The sequence below is a fragment of the Streptopelia decaocto genome (assembly GCF_964273445.1).
Source record: "Streptopelia decaocto genome assembly, chromosome: 11".
NCBI classification, from domain to species: domain Eukaryota; kingdom Metazoa; phylum Chordata; class Aves; order Columbiformes; family Columbidae; genus Streptopelia; species Streptopelia decaocto.
Genome location: NC_138666.1, coordinates 11,846,407 through 11,861,871, shown reverse-complemented (window position 1 = coordinate 11,861,871; position 15,465 = coordinate 11,846,407). Strand labels below are relative to the sequence as shown.

General features: G+C 58.8%; 2 protein-coding genes across 2 annotated transcripts; both read left to right on the top strand.

Moving 5' to 3' along the window:
- The first annotated feature begins 4,136 nt into the window (after nucleotides 1–4,136).
- Nucleotides 4,137–9,234, top strand: LOC309444630 (SNF-related serine/threonine-protein kinase-like). Its single transcript, XM_082062618.1, has 6 exons — nucleotides 4,137–4,186; nucleotides 4,866–5,488; nucleotides 6,800–6,941; nucleotides 7,077–7,289; nucleotides 7,397–7,534; nucleotides 7,688–9,234. Exons 2-6 carry the CDS (start codon nucleotides 4,900–4,902, stop codon nucleotides 8,541–8,543), a joined length of 1,938 nt encoding a protein of 645 aa, XP_081918744.1. The 5' UTR covers nucleotides 4,137–4,186; nucleotides 4,866–4,899; the 3' UTR covers nucleotides 8,544–9,234.
- A 1,033-nt stretch (nucleotides 9,235–10,267) lies between these two features.
- SETD6 (SET domain containing 6, protein lysine methyltransferase) lies at nucleotides 10,268–14,900 on the top strand (the record flags this gene model as incomplete). The annotated part of the gene is made up of 9 exons (XM_082062825.1): nucleotides 10,268–10,294; nucleotides 10,480–10,578; nucleotides 10,664–10,808; nucleotides 11,289–11,430; nucleotides 11,699–11,893; nucleotides 12,070–12,193; nucleotides 12,487–12,667; nucleotides 12,897–13,039; nucleotides 13,497–14,900. 9 exons carry the CDS (start codon nucleotides 10,268–10,270, stop codon nucleotides 13,806–13,808), a joined length of 1,368 nt encoding a protein of 455 aa, XP_081918951.1. The 3' UTR covers nucleotides 13,809–14,900.
- Nucleotides 14,901–15,465: the final 565 nt, after the last annotated feature.

Below are 15,465 nucleotides of genomic sequence, written 5' to 3'. Positions count from 1 at the left end.
TGAGCAGCAGAGGGTGGACTGAGACATGAGCTTTTTTGCAGCAGTTCAGGGTCTCCCTGCCCTATGCACAGCTGTCAGAACCTCCAGACCATCGCAGTGCTGTGCATTCCGCATCTGTGTGTGCACAGGCTGCGGCTGAAACATCCAACACGGCTCCTGCCAGGCACTTGCACCCACAGAATGTGGAAGTGCCGCTAGTTTTAAAGACCGCAAGCTAATATTTGCTGCCTGGTCTGCATCTGGGCTGGGGCGTGTGACCAGGACCTTGCAGACAACAGCCAGTGCTGGGACATCACCAGGTCCCCGCATACCGCCACCAAGGCGGCTGTGTACCCACCAGCAGCTCCATCCTGTGCCATTTTCCATGGCAGCGCTGAGGGAAGCACCACCCAGGGCCCAGCACAGCGCTGCTTCTTGCTTAGCTCCTCTTAACACCTGCTTCTCCTAGTCCCACCTTTTCTTCCCACTCTTCAGCCACCAGCCCTTGAGCCACATTTCCATGCTCAGCCTTATGGGTGAGTTTACAACAAAGCAACATTACATGGTCGAAACATGGGAGACCTCCTGCACATTGCAGCTGGAACAGAAATCTCCCCAAAAGTCCCTGGGAAGGGTTGAACTGCTTTGCTACAACTCTTTGGCAACCAAACCACAGGGTTTGGCCACAATAAACAAATGTGGGGCTTTGAGAAAATGAAGTGTAACGTAGGGGCTGGCAGAGAGAGCAGGCGGGGATGTGGATTTGCCCAAGGACAGCAGCAATGGGCTGGATGTCATAGCCAAGACCCTCCTAGGGGTCTCAGGCCCCTCCGTGCCACCCAGTCACCTGAAAAACCCGCCAACTCTTGGCCGCATGGCTTCTGTGCGGGAAGCGTTGGGATGCAAAGTTCCCTTTCCTGGGACATGGGTCCATGATCATGAGGTGCCCCCCTGGTTGGACCAGCCTGCGTTTTTCACCTGCCCCCAGTGCAGGCCTTGTTCCCCCCTCCCTGCTCACGAGGGGATCCGGCAGAAGGGAGGAAGATGAAGCCGTAATGCTGAGCACAGGGTGAGGCTGGGGAACAGGAGCCGGAAGGGGGATCCTCAGTCACTGCCAGCAGCCAAGTCCCACAAAACCCAATGACTGCTGCTTTGGCAGCCTTGGGGCTCCAGCCCTGGCTCCAGCAGCCCAGAGCTCTCCTCACCTCCCCATCCCCACAAAACCGCCTGGCTCTTTGCTGGGGAGCCCCACAGCCATGGGTATCGCACCCCAGCACCCCAGACCCTTCCCGCTGTAAGCACTGACCTCTCCGAGCGGAAAGGGGCTTTGCCAGTCGCTGCTCCACCGGGCTCGCTGCGGGCGCCGCTACCGCTCTCTGCCTCAGTGTCCTCCTCCCCGCATCCTTACTGGAATTTATATTGGCTTTTAATTAAGTGCTGCAGCCACATGACTTTCCTAACTACCAGGTAGGTGGGCTTCTCTGGAAACCGGGCTTTGTTTGGCCGGAGAGGCTGAAGAAAAGCTGCTAAATTAATGTAAACTCTGTTTGAGTTACAAAAGACGTATCCATCATTAGCCAATTGACATGACAAATGCTTTCTGACCACCTGCAAAAATGAAGGGGTATTTTTCAAGTTTTACATCCTTCTACATGACAAGAAAGAGACAGAAGATTAAGTAATACATTGTTCAGAAGCAGAGTGCTTAGTTTATATGTAACTAATAATTAATAGATGTATTGTAAGTGAGAAACTAAACAATTATAACTAACATCATAAGTTATTTCTCAGTATAGATGTATTGCATGTAAAATTTTTCAAAAATTGTAACGGATATGTAATAATTATGTGAATATAAGCAACACAAGAGCATCCAGTCTTGGGAGCACTTATGGAGGGTGATCCTCAGAGCTTCCCGGCACTGTCAATAAAGAATGCTGCTTCACAGTATAAATGACTCTGCTGTTAAGTTGATTTCTTTGTTTCAAGGCAGCCGTCGGGCGATGCACGGGAGGCACTATCCCCCTCTGCGCCCCCCACAGCTGCGCGGAGGAACGGATCCCCCCAGCCCCAAACTCCATTATTTCTTGGGAGTGATCCCCACTGCCCTTCCAGACCGCTTCTCTTTCCAGCTGTACGCAAATATCCGCACCCTGAGGACATCTCCCAGTTCCCAGTTAGAGAAACACCAGGTCTGCAGGCTCCTTTCTCTCCCAAGGCACACTGAGCTCTCTAGCAGTTTTCAAAGGGAGTATTGCCCACCCACAGCTCCAGGCAGGCGTCCACACTCCAGAGCCTCTAGAAGTTCTCCAACTCCTGACCACTTGTTGTCTGCGGGTTCTCTAGGCTCCCACCTCTGCTAACTGCATCTCTCATTCATTTATCCTTTGGAAAACCTTCAGCTGCCCAGAGCTGGGAGCTCTCAGAGCTCCCATGGGCTCGACTTCACTGGGGGAAGGAAGGAACCAGCTGCACGGTTCTCCACAACGTTAATGCTGGATTTCACAGCCATCATATGTGGCTCCTTGAGCTTCTCGGTGTTCAGACCTTTGAGAGCCACTCCAAAAGCAAAGGGAGCTGCAGCCAGCCTGATGCGGCCTCAGCCCATCAGTCACAGGGCTGGGCACTAGTGGAGGCGGCAGCTCTGCAGTGTCTCACCGGCCAGGGCTGCAGGGGATGTGTTATGGCTGCAGCATCCCAGCACACCACGTGCCTGCTCCTGCCGTTTCAGCAGAGAGCTTCAAAGCAGCGTTGGCATGTGTACAACAGGCAGCTGCAAGGGTACGGACCTGCAGCACCCAGCTCCCCGCCAGGAGAAGGACACAGCTCCAACACACATGGGCTTTTTGCCAAGAGGAGCCAGGGCCAGAAGGTCCTGCGGTGGGAGATGCTGCTCACGGGGCCTCCACATTCCCATCCTGTACTGACGGCAGCAGATCTGAGAGTCGTTTGCTAGAAATCCCAGCGACAGAAGCCAGGAAGGAATCACCTTCCCATTCGAATCCCCAGGTGGACACCCAGGGTGGCGAATTGCCCAGGTACCCAGTGACCCAGGGGCTGCCAACTCCTCTGCTTCCCCCTGGCACCCCCTCCAGCTGCCTGCAGGCTGCCCATCCCAGGTCAGCCACTTGGCCAGGCTGCTTCTGGAGACACCCGTGTCCTCACGTGGCTTCAGCCCTGCAAGGAAATGTGGGGACAAGACCTGAGGGGTTCAGTTTCCAGCTGCAGGCGCTGCTGGAAGCACTCAGCACATGGGTGTGTCCCCCAGCACACAGCACCCAGCTGCCCCCTGCACCCCACATGTCTGGATGAAGACCCATTTTGGGTCAGAGGCAGGTTTGGCAGCCCCCCTGTTCCCATTTCCACTCCCATTCCTGAAGCCTGGGCAGGTGCTGGGTGCCCCATCCAGCCCCATTCCCGTGGCAAGAGCTGCTTGGCAGTCCAGTCCTCCCAGTTCCTCCATCCCCAGCCCCGGGAGGATCGGGTCCCCAGTCCATGCTGCCCCCAGCCCACGCCAGCCCCCAAGCAGAGCCCGCAACCCAGCTCATTAGGGCCTGTTTGCAGCCTGCGGGGCTGCGGGCGGAGGATTTCTGGGAAGGCATTAGCGGTAACGAGGATGGCAGCGCTGAGAGCTTTTTAATCTGCAGGAGCTACGTCTGCTTTGTGCGCATCCCCACGGCCAGTAACGAGCTAAATGAGGCGGCCGGCCACTCGCTGGGCCGCTTCCAGGAAAAGAGGGATCATGGCGGGGGGGGCTACACATGACAACGGGGGTCTGGGAGGATGACAACAGGGGTCTGGGGCTGCGACCCCAGCTCGGTGCTCCCGGCCCTGAGCAAGGGTGAGAGCGGGCGATGGAGATGCCTGTGAGCTGGGCAGGAGGGAGCTTGTCCCATGGCGGGACCCACGGGGGGTGCAAAGCGTGGACCGGGGCTCTTCCTCTCTCCCTGGAACTGGCCGCAGTGGGCAGGCGGCTCATTTAGCTCATTGCCAGCCCTCAGTACCGCTAATGCGCCCAAACGGGCTTTAGTAAGCCAGGCCGAGCCCCCGCCCGGAGGCTCCGCTGCGGAAGGTGCGATGAGCATCGCCCCGGGCTCAGCCCCCGCGCACCGGGCCCTTTAAGGCGCGAGCCCGGTGCCGCCCTGACGTCAGCGGGGCGGGCGCGCCCGGGCAGCCGCAGCCCCGGCGGCTCCAGCTGCGGCGGGCGGTGAGTGCGGGGGCTCCGGGGACACGGGGCTGCCCGGGGGCCGGAGGGGGATCGGGGCGTGGGGGTGAGCAGGGTGCTGGTTACCTGGGGACTGGCAATATGGGGGTGCCCGGGGTGCTGGAGGTGGGAGTATGGGGGGTGACAAGGGTGCTGGAGAGCTGGAGGCAGGGGTATGGGGGACCCCAGGGTGGTGGGAGATTGGAGGTGGGGCGTTGGGGTGCCCAAGATGGTTGGGAGCGGAGTTGAGGGTATTGGGGTGCCCAGGGTGCTGGAGATCTGAGTGTAAGTGTATTGGGGTGCTTAGGGTGCCATGGTGCTGGACACCTGGATTTGGGGGTATCAGGATGCCCAGGGGTGCTGGGTAGTGGGGATGGGGGTATGGAGGTATCCAGGGTGCTGTGGACTGAAGGTGAGGGTTTTGGGGTGCTAGGTGCTGGGGACCTGGGTGTGGGGGTATTGGGGTACCCCAGGGTGCTGAGGAGTGGAAGCGGGAGTATTGGGATGTCCAGGGACTGGAGGTGAGGAGTCAGGGGTGCCCAGCGTGTTTGGGACAGTGATGTCCTGGGGATCCTGGCGTTTGCGGTGCTTGGGGCCTGTGTCAGGAGTGCTGGGGGATGTGGTATTTGGGGGTGCCCCATCCTCCACACCCCACATTGCTCAGCAGCTCCCCCGCCAACAGCGCCCGACGCCCGTCGCTGCGTGACAGCACCGCCATGGCCGGGGCGCAGGGCTGCGGCGAGGGCAAGATCGCGGGGCTGTACGACCTGGAGCGCACGCTGGGCAAGGGCCACTTCGCGGTGGTGAAGCTGGCGCGGCACGTCTTCACCGGGCAGCGGGTGGCCGTCAAGGTGATCGACAAGAGCAAGCTGGCGGGGGAGGCGGCGGGGCAGCTCCTGCAGGAGGTGCGCTGCATGAAGCTGGTCCAGCACCCCAACGTGGTGCGCCTCTACGAGGTCATCGACACCCACGCCAAGCTCTACCTCATCCTGGAGCTGGGTGACGGCGGGGACATGTTTGACCACATCATGCGGCACGAGGGCGGGCTGACTGAGGCGCGGGCCAAGCACTACTTCGCCCAGATCGTCCACGCCATCTCCTACTGCCACAAGCTCCACGTGGTCCACCGCGACCTCAAGCCCGAGAACGTGGTGTTCTTCCAGGAGCAGGAGGTGGTCAAGCTCACTGACTTCGGCTTCAGCAACCGCTTCCAGCCCGGCAAGATGCTCACCACCAGCTGCGGCTCGCTGGCCTACTCGGCGCCCGAGATCCTGCTTGGGGATGAGTACGATGCCCCGGCTGTCGGTAAGGGCGGTGGGTGCGTCCCTGCGGACGTGCCTCCCACGTGGCCCTTGCCTGGAGCGTGGCCCTGCCGGCCGGGTACCACCTCACTTTTGGCCCCTTGTGCCCCGCGCCCCGGTGGCACTGCTGTCCCTGTGAGCAGGAACCCCGTCCCTTGGGTGCTCAGCTGCCCAGCCGTGCCCTGGCGCAGGGTGGCTCTCCCCACAGTGACCATCCCTGCACCCGCCAAGATCCTGCAGGTCAATGGTTCATGCCAGGGAGGAGGAAAAGCCCGAGCGGGCTGCAGGCCTGGCGTGGCATCCACCGGGGCTCAGGAGGAGCAGCGGGAGGGTGCAGCTGCTGGCAGGCCAGTGCTAGCGATTACTTGGGGGGGTGATGCCGGAAGGAAACTTGCTCAGGATGCTGCTGTTTGGGTGGAGGAGCTCTGAAAGTTTCCTTTGCTCCATCCCCATGCTCAAAACTGCTTCCTTTCCATGGCTCCCAGCACCCTCCCTCCCCTGGCCAGGGTGCAGGGGGCTGGGGACACCATCCTGGGGCACAGGGAGCAGGGCTGGAGACACCAAGAGACTCTGCTGGGACAGCGGGGACGTGGGAGAGAAAGCGGGACCTGAGCCAGCTCCGCTGGAATTAAGGGCAGGAAGATTTAGCAGAACAAAACACAAGCCCTTAAAGGAAAAAGCCCAGTGCTGGCTCAGGGAGAGGCGGTTCCAGAGCTGAAAACGGGGATGGCTTGTGGAGACAGCAGAAAAACAAGCTGGTGGCGCTGCAAAGGGAGATGACAGGAGAACAACGGCACAGATGAGAGATTTTCAAATGCAGGCACTTAGCTTAAGAAGCTGAAGGTATTAACAGAGAGCCCTGGGGTGTGCTCAGCATCCTCAAAAAGCGCTTTTCCAGATTTGTACTCAGCAGGAAGAGCAGGTGAAGGTGCTGCTGGCTCTGTCCCTGTCCCCTGGGCAGGGCAGTGATCCCGCTCTGGCTGGACTCTGTTTGGTAACTGGGAAGCAGAGTAATGACATTAAATGGGTGGGTGACTGGGGAGGGGATGGAGCTCAGGGCTGACCTGGGAAAGGGGATAAGACCTCAACTATTTTGGTGAAGCCCCTTGAGACCTGCTTGGATGTGGGGATGGGGAAGTTCCTTCCCCACCTTGGTGGGGCTGTGGTCCCGCTGTCCGTGGGGCAGAATGTGGGAGCATCCCAGCGAGCGCTGCTCTCTGCTGGCTCGGCGTTGGTGGATTGGCCCCCTGGGGTCCCTGGGCTTGAGGCTCTCGCCTGAGCCATGGCGGGTTCGATCTGCTGCTGCTTCTTGCAGACATCTGGAGCCTGGGGGTCATCCTCTACATGCTGGTGTGCGGCCACCCCCCCTTCCAGGAGGCCAACGACAGCGAGACCCTCACCATGATCATGGACTGTCGCTACACCGTCCCCCCGCATGTCTCAGCACAGTGCACGGAGTAAGCACCGCTCCCCCTGCCAGCCGGCCCCGACCCGCTGCCCCGGGGGTGGGAGCCTTGTCCCTGGGAAAGGGGGGTAAAGTTGCTGAGTTTGGGGTTTGCATGCTGCAGCGTCACCCCTTTCCCCCCGATCAGTCTCATCTCCAGGATGCTGCAGCGGGACCCGAAGCAGCGAGCCTCCCTGGAGCAGATCGAGGGCCACGCGTGGCTGCAGGGGGTGGACCCGTCCCCCGCCAGCCGCTGCCTGCTGCCCCTCACCTCCCACAAGCGCGTGTCCGAGGAGGAGCACGAAATCATCCTCCAGGCCATGACGTGCGGGAACATCGCGGACCGGGACGCCATCCAGGAGTGAGTGACGGGGTGGGGTGCCGAGGCGGGAGCCACTGTGGAGGGCCCTGGCGGTCCCCCCGAGCGTGTCCCTGGTGCAGTGATGCGGATCCCTTGGTGCCGCGCAGGGCGCTGGAGGCTGACCGCTACAACCACATCACAGCCACGTATTTCCTGCTGGCGGAGAGGATGCTGCGGGAGAAGCAGGAGAAGCAGGGCCACCGCCTCAGCCTCGTCTACAACCTGGCCAAGGAGGTGCAGAGCAGGTGAGCCCCCCACTGTCCCCCATCCCATGGCCCTCCCTGTGCCAGCCCAGCTTCCCCAGTGTAAGGTCCTGGCCGGTCCCCTGTCCCCTTCCTCACCACAGCCCTCACAGTGCCAAGCTGGGTACTGACACCTCCATCCCTCCCCTTTCTCAGGACCAACTTATCAGACACATTTGGCCCCGCAAGCAGCGCTGGTGGCCTCTCGGCCTTCACAGAAGCATCAGGTGGCCTCACCATGAGTCCCCGGCTGTCCCCCGGAGCGGACCTTGTTGGCCGGCAAACCCCTGGGACCCTGCTGAAGGTCCCTGCCGTTGACACCACCATCACCAAGAGCACCCCAGCCCTGCAGCAGATCTGTGAAGAGGAAGAGGAGGATGAGGAGGAGGAGGAGGGGAGACCGAGCACCATGGAGAGGAAGAGCAGCTCGCTGAACCAGGAGCAGATGCGAGCCTTCCTGCGTGCCCACCGCCCGCCCGGCCGCGGGGAGGTCTGGGGGCCGGGGCCTGAGCTGGGGGGCCGGGGTGGGCGCCTGGGGGCAGCCTGGGCTGGGAAGGGAGCGAGTGGGGGTCGGGGTCCCCTGGTGGCACGGGAGGATGGAGCTGAGGTCCCCAGGACGAGGGAGAACATGGAGCTGGGGGAGTCCTTGGCAGAGCCCCCCAGGGAAAGGGCAGCCACGCCGCCACCCCAGAGCGGCCCTGCTGGGGTCCCTTGGGCACAGGGGACAGAGACAACCCCCGCCACCCTCCCAGGTCCCATGGACAAGTCCCCGGGGCCCACATCACCCACCAGCCCAGCCCGGCGGTCAGTGGAGAACTTGGGCCTGGGGGGCATTGAGGGGGTTGCAGAGAATGTCATCAAGCTGGACCCAGGCAAGAGCAAGGGGGGCAGCCTGCGGGACAGGCTCCTGCAGTTCCCGCTCTGCGAGAAAGCCCTGGCCTTCAAAATCCGGCCCGGCTCCAAGGAGAGTCTCCTCTCCCTGGGGCAGTTCAACTGCTGCCATGTCATTTAACCCCCGGGGCATGGGGGCGGGAGGACACCCGCTCCCTGCTTTGGTCCTGCCTGTGCCCCATGGAGCAGTGGCTATGGGGTTGGCAGGGAACACAGTGACTCTGCTTTGTCACCCGTGGCGGCCACCCTGCCAGCACCCACCCTGGACACCCGCTGCGGTGCCAGGGGACCGGGCTGGGACAGACCCCCAGGACGGGACTGCCCGGGGTGAGGCGGCTTGGGGTCTATCCCCACACCCACCGGTGTGTCCCCAAACCCTGGGGCTGCTGGGGCAGCTCATGGCCCCGCCAGGGTTGGATGGACCGTGATGCGTTTTTTTAACTACTAGAAATAATTTTTTAAAATAGTCTATTTTAATGTAATTAAATAGAGATTGCTATATCCCCCCACCCGCTCCGGGGACGGCGGTTTCCCCACAGCGCCCATGGCCCGCGGTGGCCGTGTGGCAATCGCTTGTCTGCCTGCAGCCCCCCCGCCGTCCCCCCCGGCCGGGACCAGGCACCGCGTGTGACCCGCGGCCGTCCCCTGCGCCTCCCCCGCAAATAAGCTTCCTATTTATTATCTCTTTGTTTTCTTGCTGGCAAGAAATGAATGACGACGGAGGCGCGGGCCGAAGCCGTGCGGCACACGCGCGTGGAAGGGATCGGAGCCGCTGGGAAACGAAGTTCGTCGGTTCAATAATAAAATAAGCTCATGGGTTGACGCGGGTGCCACGTCTCGTTGCAAAAACACCCCTGTCCTCCAGTCCTGCAAAGGCCGGGACGCTGGGTGGCTGCACGGGAGCGTCTGCCCGAGCCAAGGGGGCCGGGGGGGCTGTTTTGGGGACGTGCAATGGGCGCGGGGTGTATCGGGGGGTTCACTGCCCAGGGCTGGTTTTGCCCTGCCTGGTTGGTGTCCCCAGTCACGTCCCTGTCCCCGTGCAGAGGGAAAGCAGCCGCCGCCACAGCCCCTCTGGGGGAGTGAGGGCCGGGGGAGTGTGGGGTCCCCCCGGGGTTTCAGCCTCTGCCTGGATGGGCTCCAAAATGGAGCTCCTGGGGGGCACAGAGGGGAAGGAGGGCAGGGGTAGGAACACGCTAAGGTGAAGGAAGGCCTGGCACCTGCCAAACACGTTGCCCACCTCCAGAGAGGCTCTGAGCCCCAGCCGCAGGGTGGGGGCAGGAGGCCACCCCTCAGCCCCAGTTCCAACCCAATTCTCTTGCCAGCCCTGGGGTTTCCTATACCCCCCTCCATCCTATTTCTCCCTCCTTTCACATCCCCCCTCCTGGGTCACAGGGTGGTTGGAACAGCAGTTCCCTGTGGGTGTCAGAGGGATGGAGCCAGCCCAGGGAAGCCCCTTCTTTGCTCCTAAAGGATAAAACCTTCGCCTGAACAGGGGCTTGAACCCTGGACCCTCAGATTAAAAGTCTGATGCTCTACCAGCTGAGCTATCCAGGCTCCTGTTAGAGCAGTCGGGGGGTTATCCCAGACAGACGGCAAGGGCCCCACCTCACCGCGGCACCAGCGGGACAACGTGCGGGGCCCTACGGGGTCGCCAAATCTCTCAGAGACCCCCCGAGAGGGGCGGCTGCAGGGCGAGCGCGCCCGGCGCGTTTCCCCCTCTTCCTCTCGCCCATTCTGTCCCTCCGCGGCCACCGTCAGCCCAGCCGGCGGGGGGGCGGAGCTTCCCGCACACCCGGAAGAGCGCGGTGGTGACCACGTGGTAGGTGACCACGTGTTCGCAGCACCATGGCGTCGGCCCCCAAGAGGCGCAAGGTACGGGGGGCACGGACCGGCACCGGGGGTCCCGGGACCCCCGCCCGTGTGCGCCGGGGTCAGTGCCCTAGTGCAGCCGGGGGGCTGGGAGAGCCGACCCCGGCCCGAGGGGGAGCGCTCCGGTAGCGGCCCCGCGGTTCCCTCCCGCCCCCCGGGCTTCACCCCGCGTTTTCTTCCACCCACAGGCGGCTGCCGGGAGCGGCGCCCGGGGGAAAGGCAGCGCCGACCCCCTCTCCGGCTTCCTGGCGTGGTGCGGGCGGGCCGGGGTGGAGCTCAGCCCGAAGGTGAGGCGGGGCCGGGCGGGGCCGGAGCCCCCCGGGCTCCCCTCCCCATGTCCGCTCACGGGTCGGCGCTCCCGTCTCGCCCAAGGTCCGGCTGAGCAGGGAGGGCGCGGTGGCGGGGTACGGCATGCTGGCCGCCGAGGAGCTGGAGGCCGGAGAGGTCCTGTGCACCGTCCCGCGCAGCGCGCTGCTCTCCCAGCACACCTGCTCCATCCAGGCGCTCCTGCGGGAAGGTGAGCACCGCCGCGGGGCTGCGGGGCTGCTCTGCCTCTGCTTGCTCCCGACAGCGGGTCTGGGATTGAGGCTGGGGTTGCTGGAGCAGGGACCTCTGAGCCCCCATTACTTACTAAGGGAGTCTAGCACCATGTGAGCAGAGAGGAAAGCCCATCTCTGATCTTTAAGTGACAGCCACCCATAGGAGGGTGCTTTTCCTCTGGTAGGAAAAGCAGAGTTTCTTTCTTGCTAGAGGGACCCAGAGCCTGGGTGTGAGGACAGCAAAGCCATGTGTGTGGGGGTGCAGAGCCTAGAGCAGGTTCTGCTTCAGCTCAGGACAAACCCAAGACAAACAGGAATTAAAGCAGAACTCCCCACCCCAGGCTGAAGACAGGTGATGAGGCCTGCAGTAGCCTCACTTTTGGAAGACTTGTTCTCAGAGGAAAAGACTACAACCTCAGATCAACTTACATTTTTCTCAATCATCTCTGGTTCCTCAGGCCAGGAGGCCCTGCAGAGCCAGTCCGGCTGGGTGCCGCTCCTGCTGGCCCTGCTACACGAGTACACAGCCAGCAACTCCCCCTGGCAGCCGTATTTCTCTCTCTGGCAGGACTTCAGGAGCCTGGATCACCCCATGTTCTGGTAAAGTGAAGCCAAGTGGGTCTGTAGGGTGGCCTGATGTGACAGCTGAGGGCAGGCGCAGTCCAGGGGCTGCCAAGCGAGAGCCCTGGGGTTGGACGCGGTCCCTCTGTCCTAGCCCTGTCAATGGCAGTAACTGAGGGACCCTCCCAGGCATAACCAGAAAACAGGAATCTGTAGAGCACCAGAAAGTGGAGGTTTTGAAGGAAGGAGTTTATAGACCCTACTCCTGAGGCAGATGAAGATAAACGTGCTGTTTTTCTCACAACAGGCCTAAAGAGGAGCGAACGAGGCTCCTGCGGGGCACAGGCATCCCAGAAGCTGTTGACAAAGACTTGGCCAACATCCACCTGGAGTATAGCTCCATCATCCTGCCCTTCATGGAGTCCCACCCCAACATCTTTGACCCCAAACGGCATACACTGGAGTTGTACAAGGAGTTGGTGGCATTTGTCATGGCCTACAGGTGAGCAGTGAGGGCTTTGCTCCAATAAGGAGCAAAGACAAGTAGTAGGATCACAGGAAAGATTATGGGCTGTGGTACTTAAAAGGTTGCAGTTGCACAAGAATGTAAGTATAAGGTGAAGTTTGCCGTGTGCTGAAAGGTGTAAAACTGGCTTGGCTTCATCTTCCTTCTCTTAGCTTCCAGGAACCTTTGGAGGAGGAAGATGAAGATGAGAAGGGGCCCAATCCTCCTATGATGGTGCCTGTAGCAGATATTTTGAATCACGTGGCCAACCACAACGCCAACCTGGAATACTCTCCCGTGAGTGCACGGCCGCTGCGCCAGGCTCGTCCCGCTCCGGTTCCTCTGCGCTGCAGGGCTGGTGGGAGCAGTGCCACGGCAAGGCCGGCGCTGCACCCCAGGCAGCTCTGCTCACCTGCCACCCAGCCTGGCCTGCATCTCCTTCATCTGAAGCTATTTTGCTCAGCATATTACTCTGCTGTAGGCCTGGCTTTAGTTAGGAAGAGCTTAGGTCATCTGAGCCTCTGAAACACCTTGTTTCTGAGCATGGCAGATGACCGCAGCTCTAAGAGCCTCTCTGTCCCTTCCTGCAGCAATGTTTACGGATGGTCACAACACAGCCCGTCACCAAAGGGCAAGAGATTTTCAACACATACGGGCAGATGGCCAACTGGCAGCTCCTACACATGTACGGCTTTGCAGAGCCTTACCCGGGCAACACCAATGACACGGCCGACATCCAGATGGTGACAGTACGCAAGGCAGCGCTGCAGCGTGAGTGGCACCCGGAGCCACTTTGGGAAAGGAGGGGGCGGGCAATCTCTGTTAAACAGTGATATGGTGAAGCAGGGACGAAGGGTGACATGAAAAATACACTTGTTCCACAAGCACTTCAGGTGCTGGGGCTACACCTCAGCTTTCTGGCTCCTGTTCGCCCCTATCCATTCACCATCAACCACTGCAACCTGAGTGGGGTTTGCAGCTCTGCCGTTCTTCAAAACAGGTGCCAGAAGTGAAGCACAGCAGCAGCTGGTCTCAGAGCAGTGGGACTTCTTGTGCCAGCTGGAGATGGTGGGGGAGGAAGGTGCCTTTGTGCTTGGCTGGGATGAGGTGCTAACAGAGGAAGAGCTGTCTGTGACCCTGAAGGTAAGCAGTGCTCAGTGGGAAGAGCTTCACAAGGAAAAGCACAGGTGCAAAATGGTTCAATGAAGGGGGAACAAGCATGTAAAGGCATTTTGGTACTAACAGTCCTGCTGGAAAAGCAGTAGGAGGGTGGTTGCCCAGCTCCCAGTACTGTTGGTCATCTTCCTTTCCTGAACAAGCCACCCACATGTACTTACTGGTTGTGGCTTCTGCTGTTCTAGAGAGCTCTGCACCTTTGTAGTTAGCAGATGAGATGTCCTTTAAGACTGTTCCCATCACCCAGGCTTGCCGTTTGAATGTTATTTGTGATTAAGTCTCTTAAGCCAGCTTTATTCTCACCTTCAGTCCAGCTGAGGAATAACTCACCTGCACCATGTCGCTAAGACCATCCTTCTCTAGAGAAGAACACCCAATGTACTCCCACTACCAGTGACTTGTTTCTTTGTCTGCATTGTTACAGGTGCTGTGCATGTCAGAAGAAGAATTCAAGGAGTATAAGGAACAAGATGGCTGGGAAGATGACAGTGAGGAAGAGGAAAACACTGTCCTTTCTAACGAGTCTCTCTCCAGACTTAAAACCCCTTGCAAGAAGCTCCTTTATGACAGTGTGCTGTTGACCCTGGAGTCCTACGGGTCAGACTTGAAAGCAGAGCAGGACTTGCTAAATAACAAGGAGATTTATGAGAAACTGAGTCGAAGGGAGCAGCAAGCTTTGCATGTGCGCTATGGACAGAAAAGGATCTTGCATCAGCTGCTAGAGCTGGTACATTAGAAACCTTGCTGCCCCGGGAATGAACTGCCCAGACTGTGCGCAGGAAGGGAAGGTCAGACACCTGTGCTACAGCAGCAAGAACATTTGGCATGATTGAATACAAGCCCACTTGTCCCTCAAATGGCATGTGGCTTTTAGCTACCTCTACATAAACAATCTTCCACAACACAAAAGTGGTTTTGGGTGGCCTTATTTTACAATGAGAGCTCTGGAGCACAACTACCACCTTCAGCTGGAGGTGTTAAGAAAGCCCAGACCTCCTAATGGCTGTTTTAGGAAGGCAGACGTACACTGCCAGAACAGCAAGTGCGTTCCCTCATTCAGCATCAGAAGTTTAAGGCAAGACCTGCTCCTTGTCCCAGTCCAGCTGGTAGCTCTTACAGACATTCAGCATAAACATCTGGCAGAGGAGATGCTGACAACACTAAACTCTTTGACTACACTTAGTTGATGTTGAGTGTTTTAAGACTACAAGCCCATCCCTCTGGTTTTTATGTAGGCTCAATATAGTAAGATATTTCCCTGAACTCAACCATTGCCATGCATCATGTTTAGCTACATTAACATTTTTTCCCTCTCAGCAGTTTTTGCTTGACAAAACCCTGGAGGTTTGCAGGACAAACTAATAAAGATGACGTTTCTTAACTCAGCCAGCACTGTCTACTTCAACAGGATGCAAAGCCCCATCTAAGTGAGGAATCTTTGCTGCTGCTGCTGCAGTTAGAAGTATTGCCAACAAGCAGAACCCAGACTGTATTCATGACGACAAAGGTCAGCTGCAGCCCTGCCTGCACTGCTGGGGGCCACGCTATTTAACAGTACCAAAGGCAGCTTTTTTTCATTCCACTTTTACAGTGGTGTAATGCAATGGCTGTTTAGAGTACAGTCTGCCATCTTGGTGCTTCTCTCCCTACAGCATACTAGATTTCAAACTACGAAAGTTTGGTCTTAATTTCTTAAACATGAGATGCGTTACACCCAGGGCCTCTGCTGGCACAGACACTGATACTGCTGGGGGAGCTGACACCAGCACCATTTGCTCTGACACTACCAGCTGCAGGTTCCTACCCTGCCAAGAGAGGATATGAAGTACAGTGGCCTCCTCCATCCTACCAGCCCAACTCATGGCATTGGGATCTTGGCTGAGTCCTGTCCACCTTCCACCCCCCTCTTTACACCAGCCTAAAAGTTCTTAAAGCCTAAAGGAAACCAGCCACGTACAGAATCAGAGAGACCTTTGTGCTTTGAGTCATTAGGACAAGTCAATAAGCTCTGCATATGGTTTGCTAGAGTTAAATGGCAGAAAAATCAATAATCCCATGGCATCTGGACTAGATAAAGAAAAACTGGTTGCTGACAATTCTCTGTATCCTAACCCAATACAGGAGGAAGAGTAAGCTGGAGCTGCAAAACAACAGAAACAAAAAATTCTGACTTCAAAAGGCTCAATTTCAGCACAACTGCTGACCTGACAAAGAAATGCCAGGGAATCGTAGGAACTGGCAGAAGACTACTCCTTGGCACCCAGGTGACTGAAAAACACTGTCTAGAAACAGGTCAGGGATGGAGAATTCCCTTTGAGCTGCTGTCCACTGGCACAGTTGGCTCAGCGGTCCCTTGGAGCTACTTACTGCCCTGTGCAAATGCACAGCCAGGT

Coding starts and splice junctions, on each gene's coding strand:
- LOC309444630 (XM_082062618.1), top strand. CDS start 4,900: ATGGCCGGGGCGCAGGGCTGCGGCGAGGGCAAGATCGCGGGGCTGTAC. Junction 5,489..6,799: donor GTACGATGCCCCGGCTGTCG/GTAAGGGCGGTG, acceptor TGCTTCTTGCAG/ACATCTGGAGCCTGGGGGTC. Junction 7,290..7,396: donor GACCGGGACGCCATCCAGGA/GTGAGTGACGGG, acceptor GGTGCCGCGCAG/GGCGCTGGAGGCTGACCGCT.